This window comes from Trachurus trachurus, assembly GCF_905171665.1.
Source record: "Trachurus trachurus genome assembly, chromosome: 10".
NCBI classification, from domain to species: Eukaryota; Metazoa; Chordata; class Actinopteri; order Carangiformes; family Carangidae; genus Trachurus; species Trachurus trachurus.
Genome location: NC_139894.1, coordinates 30,290,845 through 30,304,099, shown reverse-complemented (window position 1 = coordinate 30,304,099; position 13,255 = coordinate 30,290,845). Strand labels below are relative to the sequence as shown.

The 13,255-nt window shown below is 39.6% G+C and overlaps 1 protein-coding gene across 1 annotated transcript in view; it reads right to left on the bottom strand.

Annotated features, from left to right (window-relative positions):
- Positions 1–13,255, bottom strand: part of il1rapl2 (interleukin 1 receptor accessory protein-like 2) — a gene marked incomplete at both ends in the record, with an annotated part of 378,330 nt that overhangs the window by 18,551 nt on the left and 346,524 nt on the right. Inside the window, one exon of the mRNA XM_083980948.1 lies at positions 8,947–9,092. Within this exon, the coding sequence (XP_083837074.1) occupies positions 8,947–9,092 (146 nt within the window). The remainder of the gene's footprint in view (positions 1–8,946; positions 9,093–13,255) is intronic.

Genomic DNA, 13,255 nt, shown 5'->3' with positions numbered 1-13,255 from the left:
TGCTGCCAATACTGATACGATCACCTATCAGTGAGATTGGCTGAGACCGATCATTTATTAATACTACATATTATACTGTGCATGGACTGTAGTGGTGGGAATCTTTTACTATCTCACGATTTGAATCGATTCTGATTTTTGGGGCTATGATTCGATTCAAAATTGATTTTCGACTCAAAACGATTTCATTCATAATGATTTCTGCTTCAGTCTAACGGTGTGCAAAGGATCCTCATGATCTACTCCAGTCTGCTTTGCAAGACAGAATGACTAAAGTGTCTTTTTTTATTTATTTATTTATTTATTTTTTTTACATTTATTGAGTTTTAAACATTTATTCATGCTTAGATGGAAACTGTCGCATAAAAGCAATATCACATACTTAAGTAACAAAATTGTGCCTCTTTATTAAAAATAAAAAATAGTGCAGTTAAACATGCTGCCTTTTAAATTCTAAGGAAATAGATTTTCCTTAGAATTTGAATCATATCACATGAGAATTGCGATTCTTATGTGAATCGATTTTTTGGTACACCCCTAATGGACTGTTCACTGTATTTCATGTCAAGCATTTCCAGTCTGCACAGACCTGTGCAGACCACAGCAGAGCACCAGGAGAGTTTGTACAGTTTGAGCCCACACACTCACAAACACTGAACCTTCATGTTACCACCTGGGAGCCCAGCACCACCTATTGGTCCAAAGTGTTAGGAATTATCAAAAAAAACCCCATCTCTATTCAATCTATTTTTGCTTGCTCCAAACTCTGTCCTGTCCTTAGTGCCACCCTACAATTATTATTATTATTAGTGTAAACAGATGGATGTTCAACATGCAGCCTGTAAATATAAAACACCCACCATGACTTGAAGACCCTTGTTTGATAAGTGCAGTTGAATCAGTTTGTTTCTTTGGTGTCTTGTCAGTGTGTATGTGTGGGAGGTGTGTAACACTACAGTATCATTCAGTCTGCTCCCTCTTGTGTCTTACTGCTCTACTGTGTTACTCTTATTTCACTGAACGTGTCAATCAGACATGTGAACACAATGGATTTCAATAATGAGCTTAATTTCAATAACAAAGTATTGAACAAGATACAGTGAGTGCAGTGATACAAAGTTTTCTGCTTTGTGGGGCAGGTACCCAGGTCCAAACTGAAGTAACAAGAGCACAATGTAGAAACACTCCAGTCATAGGCAACACACACTTACAGTTTCAGAAGTAAAAGCAGCCCTCATGAATAAAGATATTCTGTGTCCTATCATAACATTATGTGGTGTGTATCGTTTGATATTACTCATGCATTTACATTGAAGTGTTTTCTTCTCATCTTGTTTCTGGTTCAGTTGGAGCTACTTTGAACTTTGTTTCATAGACAGTGAATGCAACATATTTCATAAACTGATCATTAATCTTCATAGGAACAACCACAGCACATAGTATGCTAAATAAGTGCACTGAGGTAAAAGTTCAATATTTAACTCAAGTGCAAGTATAGAGTTGATTTACCACACTTTCTATACAGTAGGTTGTGTAAATCCATTGTGGTGAAAACACTGGCCTATTTGTGTGAATAACTATTGATGCAAAATCTTTGTCACTAAATTTAGGGTTAATAGTTTATATCATAAACACACAGTTTTTCTACATTTAAATTTTAAGTTTGAGTTGTTTTTACCCATTTCCCCGTTTTTAGCTATATAAAGCAATATTTTTTTCTATGCAAATGAATCGACTAAACCACACTATATTCTACTTTTCACTGAACCAAAAAGTGTTGCCCTTTTCTCACATTAAACTAAAAAAGGTGACAGTATGAGAGGATTCTAGGGATTCAGTATAAAGTCCACTCTCCCACAGTGCACATTATCTTCTGTAGAATCCAGGTATAACCTGAGTGAAGTTACCACGTTTCACCAGTAGACGTCTCTCCGACTCTACTCTCAACAGCTGCATCGCTCTCACTTCCTACACAGAGGCACTACTGTACATGTTGGAGAGGAGGGACAGCGACAGAGCAGGGGATAAGGTGGGAGGAGGGGAGGAGGGAGAGAGAGGAGAGGAGAGGGAGGGAGGGAGAAGGAGAATCGGTCCAAGGGGGAAGAAAAATAGTGAAATTCAACTAATTGCCAAATATTTGCTCTACAGTGAAATGAACTCAGATTGCTTCCATTAGTAATGAGACACATTTAGAAACCTCCGCTTCTCTCTCCGTCTCCTTGCCTCCATCCATCCCTTTCTCCTCCCCCTGCGCTCCTCTTTTCCTCTCTCTGTTCTCCCCCCTCACTCTATCTCCTCTACCCCCTTCATCTATCTCTCTCAGATATTTTCCATTAGTAATGAGTCACTTGCTGCCATCTCCTGATATCTGTGCACAGTAAAATGGGAGACGAATTTGAACGTTGAATATTAAATATGCTTTTTACTTATTAGACATGAAAAGAGGAGTCGACGGTAATGGCGATGGTGGTGCAGTCTGCATTTGTGGGGAGGAATTTCTATATGATTTCACCATAACTTTTCTCCCTGTCATTTTCTTTCACTCTCTACGCAATCAATATCATTTGACTCTGACGCCGCCATGTTGAATTTTGATTTGTCTGCTTCAGTTCTTATATTTTCATTTCTATAGCTGCGTTACGAATGTATTAATCGCGGTTTGCCAAAGTATAAAAAAGCCCTAAAGATTGTGTTAGAACAAGCACAGTTTTGCACGATCACCACCGGTGGCTGCGATGCCTTAAGACGCAGTTCCTCTAATGGCCACTAGAGGGCGTAACTGGTGACAAAAAAGTCTTTGCTTTTAAACACGACAAACATGTTGTCACTCAGATGTCAACAAATCTTCAGATTTTGTGTTACAATACCGCATCATGATGTTTTTTTATCTCTGTCAGAGGGAACAACAGTGATGTAGAGCAGCATCTCTTGATACTTTTTCATTTATTTTTATATATATTTTAATATTTAACTCTCAAAGCATGCTTGGAAGTATGCTGATATGCCAATCATGATTCTTTTGAAACTTTAAAGAGTTGACTTCACTCTAAGTGCCACATTCATTCAACTCTTTATTTGAAAAAATGTCAAGACTTCAAGTCTGAAGATTTACGTGTTTTCTATATCGTATGGCATTTATATAAAGTTGGATGACTCATGAAAAACATATTTGAAAAAGAATAGTCATGAGTCATAATCAGTAGAAAGGCTGAGACATCCTGAAGTTTAGTTAATGAGCAGAACTCAGGGTTATCTTTCGTTTTCATTCATCCCAAGCAAAACAACACAACGCTAATGGCATCATCAAGGTTACTTTTTCAAACTCTCTCCATGCAGAGCTGTGATGAGTAAACTGAACATCACTTACGGTTCCAGTGGCGCAGCCCTTTAAAAAACTCTTGAAACAGTAGTTTTACTATGATACTGAATAAATGTTTTCCACAAAATATTTCCAATGTGAACATGTATTGAACAGACAGAATAACTCAAAGGGAATATTTGGGATGTGTCTCCACAGGTCACTCCAAATCAGTTCTCCTTCTACACAAAGATAAAAACATGACGGCCAGCAGGAAGCCCAAACTCCAAACTTCAGAGCCTTTTGAGTGACATCAGAGAACCACGGTCCATGTCTGTCCAAAGTGTCTGTCTGTGTTTCTGTGTTTCATTTTCTCGCATGCCCTCCTCTCTCCTGTCAGCTCCTTCAGTCTGCCTCTTTCCCTCCATTTTTCTTTCTAGTAAGACTCTCATCATGGTGGCTGAAGGCAGCTCTTTCTGCTCTGTCAGTTACAATAAGTGGATGTGTATTGCGTGCGTACTGTAGGTGTGTGTGTGTGTGCAACATAGATGCATCAACCCATTACCTTGGGTCAGTGCAGGGTGAGAGCACAACCTAATTCAATCACACAAACTCAGTGCATGAAATCAGGCTTTAGTAACTTGTGCTAACTTAGGATAACTTGTGCTTTGTTTAGGCTGTCATGTTGTGTTCCGGCCCCCTAATGTGACCCTGTTAGCATCAAGGCTTCTGCACGAACAGAGTCCTGGTTAGATAGCCTGGTTAGGAACTTTTTAAGAGTAGCCTATACCAGAGGTGGACACTATAAAACACTTCTACTAAACTTGGTTTGAGGACTAATCATCACAGACGTGACTGTTTGTGACTCATAGAAGGATAAAGTTACACCATTGGTGCACCACTTTATAGACTTTAACTCTGTACATATTCTACGAGTTTTCCTACCCTTTCTTCATACAATCTCAATCATGTGCAATCATTTGATAACAATAATGCATATAATTCACACAATGACTTTAAATGGCATGTAAATAATAACTACGTATGCGCTGCTCTTTAATGATGGGATCATTTTTGTGTATATGTGGGTTATATTATTCTTTTTATTTTATTGCATTTGAATATATGAAATGCATCACTGTTATGTAACAATTTCCCCTGTGGGATAAATGAAGTGTTTTAGATTTAGATTTTTGATAAACTTTGCTGCTGATTTTACCTTAAGACCCTTTAATAAATGGCAATAACAAACCTCAGCTATTTTACAGTACATAGAAGACATTTGCCAGTAGTCCCTCCACAGATATACATTTCCACATTGACTACGTGTGGCAGAGTTTAAAACTGTCTCTTGGTGTGAAGTGAATAGAGTCTATAGATGGTGATATTGTCAGATATTATAGGGTCCAAAAGTCTGACACCACTGTACACCTGGTCCACAACAATTTTCAACTACAGTTTTTATCCTTGTTTTGTCTTGTCACTGCAACTTCATTATTGCTTACAACACCGTTCTGTCGTGCTGTTTCAAATTCAGTTTCTTGAACTTTATGATTACATTTCTGAAATTTCAGAACAAATCCAGGGCCATATTAGCACCATTTATATGGCTCAGCAACTGCCTATCAACAACAGAGAAAGGACTCCGAAGTGGCGACAACACACAGCAAAAAAATCTATTTGTCCCCAGACAAATCATTGGCACCTGTGCTCCTTTTGAATGCTCTTAAGAAGCACTGATTGATTTCTGTTGCTGGGTATTTCATGGCAGCAGAACTAGAAGAACAACAAGAGAAAACACAATGCTGACCTGCTGTCACCTCAGAAAGTTGTTCCAGAGATGTTCATTATTTATTATTTTTAATTTGTTAGGGAAAAAAGAACAAGATGGAGAGGGGAAAGTAACAGGCCTGGTTTGGCGTTGTCTTCAGAGCATTTAAAGGGATACGCCAACATTTTTTTTTGTGTCTTGCCTTACTCCCGAGTCGATGACAAGCAGATAGACACCATCCTTTCGACTGTGCGTGCAGTAACAAGGGAGATAGAGCCGTATCGCCCATAGCTTAGCTCAAATGCTGGAAGTGTATCGGTAGTGTTAGCCTGCCTCCTACCCCAGCTGAAATCAGCAGTCAGAAGCTGATTTCATTTTAGCTCTAAACTCTGTAAATATATCACTTTATTGACATTTCAAACATTTTTAGGGTGAGAAAGTAGCCGTTTAGATCAGCAATGTGTCGTTAATTTGTTTAAATACCAGCTGTTTACAATTTTGTTCGGACGAATTTGGCGCTACTCAAGCTAGCCGTTGTGGCCAACGCACTTCCGGTTACTTTCACAAAATAAAACACCTGTTGTTGAAATAGGAAGCTAACCTACCCTTGATGTAGCTAGCTTGAACCAAAATAAACCGCCTTTGCTTGAACCCTCCGTTTTGACCGCTCAAGATGCCTTACCGGAGAGTTTTGTCAGCTCTGAGACGAAGATCGGCCCGCCGGTTTCCGTTTAGAGTTGCTGAAGAGTGTCTCTGATGACTTTGGGTGGAGGCAGGCTAACACTACCTATACACTTCCAGCGTTTGAGCTAAGCTAATTACAGGCGATACGGGCTCTCCCTTGTTACTGCACGCACAGTCGAAAGGATGGTGTCTATCTGCTTGTCATGGACTCGGGAGTGAGGCAAGACACGAAAAAAATAAAGTTGGCATATCCCTTTAAACTGAAGGAAAATACTATAAGAGGCACATAGAGACAAATGAATAGAACACATACATGGAGAAGACTCAGTTTCCATTTCCAAAACATGTTCCATACTGTTTTGAGGGGGGCGGTCTCATTTGAGGCTGACACAGCAGCACAGAGAAACACTCAGCTGCTACAGGCGCTGCTGACAATAATACCTTCAACATTCGCTGATGCCTGCTCCAGCTCCAGCTACTTCAGTATTCCACAGTGTGTTTAAGTATTCGCTTCTTTGCGTGTGCGTGTGTGTGTGTGTGCTGAGGTACACTCTCGTATACAGGACAACGCTTTTAAACAATCCTATTACACTTGATGCCTCCCATGAGGTTGGTGTATGTGTTTCTATGCATATGTGATCACGCACATATGTTGCGAGCTACAGCCAAGCTGCTTATGACTGTGTGAAGTATTATACACAAACACACACACACACATTTGTACACACAGTTTCATGTGTGCTTCTTGGTAATTACAGTGTTAAGTAACGACGACCCCATTGCGCTCATCCTGACCTCCTCTGGAGGTGTGTGTCTGTGTGATCCCGAGTGTGTGTGTGTGTGTGTGTGTGCATGCGCCTGTGTGTGAGAGTCCCTAGGGTGCTAGTTAAGTATAGTAAGATAGATTTGACACCCAAGGCATTCAGCAGGAGTCAGGCGGGGAGAGAGAAAGACCTGTTTTTAGTCTTCCTCCCTCCGCTATTTTCTCTTCACTTCGTCTCTCCCCATTCTCTCATACACCCCTCACCTTCCCAATCTTTATCTCTCTGACTGCATCTATTATTTCTCCCTTGTTCTTTCATTTTCGTCTCCTAACGTTTCTGAGCCTGTTTATCACTTTCCGCATTCCCCATTTCTCCCTGTCCTTGCTTTTCTGCATTACATACATTTGTTTCACATAGTGGCCATTCATGCGTCTCTCTTTTTCCATTGGGTTCTGAGGTAACAGAGACAATTCATCTCCCCCCTAGTGCTATTTTGCTATTCTCTGTTTCTCTTTGTCTCTAGGTTTTTCTGTCTTCCTGTAGGTCATGGCCTCTGACTCAAACAGGCCTGTTCTCTCTCTGCTCATCAGATAAAAACAAGATACCGCAGGACTGCTGCAAATGTTTTACAGCGGGAGCGGTGCCCTCGTGCATTGCCTTCATCTATGATGTTTTTGGTTGCATTTCCCGGAGATCACCTGTCAAAAAGTCCAGTGCTGTGACATCTTCCAACTTCACTCTTCTTGGAATGAATTTAGAAAATCATGGCAGCGACTCTGCTGTTTTTCCTTCAGCTGAGCACAGGGAAGCACCCTAATGTTTGAAATTAAGCTTTGGAAGAACATCTACATCGTGCACATTTATTGATGATAGTAAACAGTTAGCATCTTAATTAGCTTGGAAGCTGTTCTCATCCACAAACATTTACTGGGCCATAAAAAGTAGCGTCAGTTCTTGAGCTGGAGGGGTATTCCTTGTTAGCAGAATCATAAAAAGAGGCAGAATGTGTCCCAGGTAACAAGAGCAGACAGGGTTTTATATTTAGCAAGGCTGAGGAAAAAATAAAGCAGTGTTTTTGGGACAAACACTGTGGATGCTGTGAATACAGGGGTTCTTATGACTGGCTGTCTGTTTATAGTTATGCAAAGGAAACTGAGTTTTTCTCTAAGTAATGTTCGATGCCCTTTGTATTGTATAGGTTGACAGTTTAGGAAATTCAATTGTTTGTTTTATTGCTGAACATTAAGAAGATTGATACCACTGACTTTTAATGCTAATTATGGAGCCAGGAAGGGATGAGTTTAGCATAAAGACTAGAGGCAGTGGAATACAGTGAACCTGCTTCAACTTAAGTCTACCAGCTCCTCTAAAGCTTAGTTTCTAAGATGCTGTGCCTTGTTTCTTAAAAAAAAACTATATAAGTTATACAACATAGCCAACATTGGCATGGTCAGCTTTTTACTTACTTTACACACTCTGAGCAGTGACTTCTTCAGGGCAGACGGGATGCTACAGTCTTTGTGAACATTAATGAGAAGGGGCAACTGCATCGAGGCTAGTTGGTTAGCATGTTTACTTCAGTAGACAAAGTGTTGACAGCTCTTGGCAAATAAAAGAATGACACTGAACGGTATGTAGTAAGTAAGTTAACAGCTGTTAAAGCTAATGTTAGCTATGTGGCAGTAGCAAAAATGTATTAATAGCACCGTTCAATCTGAGAAAATAGTTCCAGAAGTGTTGGCAGGCAGACCACATTGGAAAGAGCCATCCCACTTTCCTCCTGTTCTCAGTGTATAATATAAGCTAATGGCTTCCTGACTATAGCTGCATACTTAGCATACAGATATGAGAATAATTTAAACCTTTTTGTTAAACCCTCAGAAAGAAAGCAATGAATACATTTTTCCATAATTTAAAAGTAGACCTCCGAGGATGTACATCATAAGGAGTAATATAAATGTGTGTGTGTAAATGTATACGATATAAAATTAACTATTAATCTGTTTAGCTCTGACACTTTGTTGAGTGACTTGTTGAGAGAGTTTAGCAAATAACTCTTGGCTCATATTTTCAGCTTGTTGTCCAATGCTTTACTCTAGGATTAGCATGGCCAGAGCATGCTTTCCTTTAATAAAACAAATGGAGTTCCACAGGGCTCCCTATAGGTCCCATTTAACATTTGCCGTTACAGCTGAGTTTATGTGTTTTTACTGCAGTGCTAGATAGCCTACTATACATATTTACACTTCTGGTTATGATGATGGTATTGAAGGCAAAGTCATACAAGGAACCATTCTGCCGGTTGCTTTTAGGAGCAATTTTCCAGCTAGCAACAACGATGATGTCATGGTGGCACTTTAATTCTAACGGGGTGGGGATAAATATGTAGATATGCAGGAAGGGATGGAGAAAGAGAGAGTGTAATCTACCTTTCTTCTGCAGAATAGCACTCCCGCTGCGCCTCCCTATATGGTTCTCCACGTAACAGGTGTAGTTGGCAAGGTCTGCCTCCTCCACAGCATCAAAGATTAAGGACAGCTGCACCTCCTTCTCCCCTAAATGCTCCCTCAAGATCCTGGACAAACAAAGAGACAATGATAGTAGTTAAAGAGAGCAGAAACTTCATATCCCCTCAAATTTATTCATTTAAAACCCTTTAAGGAATTAGAGAGGTGGAGGATGAGAGGAGAGCAGAGAGAGCACAGATGTATCATCAGAGGAAAGTGGAGTTTCCTCTTTCCAGATTACTGCTTAAAAAAATCAACAGAGGAAAAGCAGAGAAGCGAGAGTGGGAGAAAGAGGTAGACGTGCAAATCTTAGAGACAGGAGGAGCTCTGTGTCTCCCAAATTACTCCTCCTAAAATTCCTGCAAGAATGAAGAAGATAACAGGAGAGAAGTGAATGGGAAGGACAGGGGAGCAGTGAAATGAGAAGCAGAGCTGTTGCAAAACAGAGTAGAGAGCAGATGAAAAAGGAGGACAGAGGGAGGCATGTGTAGAAAACATTGCCGACAGCTGGAAAAAAGTCTCTCTCCTTATGGTGAGGTCACACTCCTCTAAAAGCCTGCAAGGAAGAGGAGCTGGAGGAGACTGAACCGATGTTTAGGTCACAATATGCACCTTTAAGGCAGAGTTAAGGCCAGAGTCAGTCATAACCAGCGATACCTGAGATCACACCGACTGGGCTGCAACACAGATGGTCCAGCTGCACCACAGTTTGGAAAATATCTACCATCAGCTTGCAGTGGCTGTAGTAGGTACTACTTTTAGCTTTCCTAAAAAGATTATATAGAGAGTTGTACAAAAGAAATCCTGCTTAATCTTCACCTATGGGCTTATACTCGTGTGTGGTGGTGATGTGTCTGCTGGATAAAAACCCTGTGCCTGGCTCTTTATTTGATGAATTGACACAAACATGAAATCTATATAACAGATGCTTACATTACATCATGCTAACAGTGTAATGGCCCTCCCTAATCCTGAGAGTTACAGCATTGAGTAATGGACAGGAGTGTTTTTGCAGAACTTGAGTGATGTTGCAGAGAAACTGACTTTGAATTATTTGGATATTTAATGTTATCTCTTAAATTGATTTTCTTATCTCAAAAATGAGTGTATGAATTTGTGAGTTATGGCCAACTCATTGATCTATGTGATCAGTGTGATGTTTAACTTTGACATTTGGCCACCCACTTCATTTTTTAGGCCAAATAGTTGTGCCAAGTTTAAGAGATATCACATTCCCAAGGCCAATTATCTAAAAGTTGACATCTTCACCAGCTGATGATCCAAAGTAAATCCGCTTATTTATCAGGTTATCGGTTTATTCTTGGCAATTTAAAACGGCATGTTTCACTTTTACATGAGAATCAATATCAGGAATGAGTACATGCTCTGCAAAATCAGATAGTTTCAAATCAAACAAAGAGCAGCATTGCTTACAGCTAAAACTGTCAATCATCTTTATTATAATTAGATATATTATAATTTATTATTATTATATATTATGGTGGAGTTCATCCTTTTAATTGTTATGGCAACAATGTAAAATGCCATGTTCAAGTAGGCTACAAAGGACTTTGTCTCTGCAACCAGGCAGCGTTGCAATTTATGACTAAGATTCATCTGTAATCATGGTGCAGATAGGTTTGAGAGAGGAAGAAGAATATTGCAGTGATTTTGAAAAAATGGGTTATGAGATTAAAAAAGCAAAAACAAGTTTGTATTGACTGTTGGCTGAACAATATATTTCAGTATGTGTGTTTTTTCTATTGTCTAAAAGGGGAAAAAAGAAAAGAATGAAAGGAAAAGACCACCAGGTGAGAGAAAAGGGGAATTGACAAAAAAAGAGATAGACATGTCCATATAAGGTTATCATTAGCTGACCTGAGCCTGGCTGAGATTTGCTGTGTTATGTAGTTTTAAATCTTCAGTGTTGAGCCAAACGGAACCAAGAGACAGCAGGGTTTTTGAAAATAATGAGTATTTCCGGTGCAGATTCAGCTCTTGTAGTTTTGTGAGGTTTTGTTGGTTACTCACCCTGAACCGTACCTGTCACTTTAGGCTTTTACCCAAGTGTTTGCATGCAAAGACTCACGAGACACACACTTTCAGCATGTGTGGTCCCTGTGGGAACTGAACTCCTAACCCTCTCAATATAAAATGTTCATGACCTATTTAGCAAAACAGGAGCAGAGAAAGGCAATGACTTCTATTAATATTATGAAGATAAACATTACACACACAGAATTATGGGTATACTTAAGTTAGTACATTTTTATGTTCACACATTGTTGTGTTGGTCCACAGAACCTCATGACTCCGATACAACCTTATCTACTGACAGAACTTGTATAGCATATGGAATATAAAGCTTAGATAACAGAAATTGCTATAAAAGACAACTGAATCAAAATCAATAAACTGTCATTTTCATGTGTAATTTTGAAGTCGAACAAAATAGAAAACAAAAGGAATCTTACTTTTTTCTCAACCTTAAAACTCATGGTCACAGATAAAGAATCTTCTGCCTCATCTTTATCCACTGACATTCATTCAAACATGGCTGACAGTGTAGCTCTCTGTGATAGTTTTTTCTCTTGGGATGAACAGTGTATAGATCATTGCGGACTAGAAAAGCTCTGCTTCAAAGTCATTAACATAGGAGTCAAAGGACAATTTTTGTTTTTTAAATGTAGCAGAGTGAAAGTCATTCATAAAATAATACTCAACTGAAGTACAGGTACTCTTAAAATATACTTAAGTAGTGCTCAAGTATTTTGTTACGGTCCACCCTGCAGATGACTGGCATCACCCTCGCCATGTGTGTATCCTTTCCCTTCCCTTGCTTCCTTCTCTGTGTGGTAGTGGTTTGTAGTGTAGTGTGTGTGTGTGCATCACTCTGATGAGTGACACAATGACACAGAGCATCGGAGGTCACTGTCAAAGGCAGCGACTTGTTAAAATCCTATATTAGAAACATGTCACTTCTTCTCTTCCTTTTTGTCACTTCTTCTCCTCCTTCTTTCTCACCCATCCAACAAAACACACACACACACACACACACACACACACGTCTCATGTCTCTCCTCTCGCCTCCTTCAATCTCTCTTCAATTTATAACTCTATTGCTACTTGATGTCTACTATTAAACACCCACTTAATTACACCTGAGTAGTGAGTAGTAATTTCTTCTGCTCATCTTTGATTTGTTTCTATATTACACTTAATACCTGGGTGATATCTCCTTGTGTCATGTTTTTGGAATACTGCTATCATTAAGGACCTAGCAGTTCAATTAGGATTACCCCAAACCACACTATTATTCTTCTCAGGCATAAATGGAGCTCTTGTTTACTGTGTGAAGCCAAAATAGATGTCAGATTGATTAATAACACCTCTCTTATTCATCCTCTACAGGCTTCTCCTTCTACATTCACCGTCTCCACTTCAGCTGCTATGCAGATGATATCCCACTTTATATCTTAATCCACTGACACCATGACTCACTCCATGACTGCAACATCTTCACTCTTTTCCTCCATTCACCTCCTGCATCTGCATCTTTACTGTACTCCCTGACTGTCATGATGAAGTGTACGGGAGGTAAACTTAGATACCGATGCCTATGTCTCCCCAATGTGTGTTCTGTCTTCCCGACACTATAATGAGGTGTGGCTAATATAACAGCAAACAACTTAAAATCAATCTCACTCCAATTTATTAGACACAGCCATTAAATATATCAGTGGAAATAAATATTTAACCAACAACGAGCCGATACACTTTCCAAGAATTGTATTCTGTAGTCAAAGAATTTGAGATCAGTCTTAGTTCAGGGGGCAGATATACGTTTAAAAACCACCCAGTGACCTTCTTTACATAGAAGAATAGCCCTGATCTCTGTGTTGAGGTATTCAGAGGTTTAGAACATGATACTCAATGTTGTCTATTCAACTCAGAGGTTAAGGGTATGAACAGCACCCAGTGATTATTACCATATGGGTCATCAGGACCCATATGTAACAGGTCCTTCTCTTAGTTCAAGGATGGCAGATAGTATTAAACTATTCAGTGACCTTCCTAATGTGGAAGAAGAGCCCTGGCACCTGCAATGACATATACAGAGGTTACAGAACATGATACTCAATCTTGTCTATTCAACTCAGAGGTTAAGGGTATGAATGGCGCCCAGTGAAACCATATACCGTACCATATAACTTAAGACCTGATAGGTATC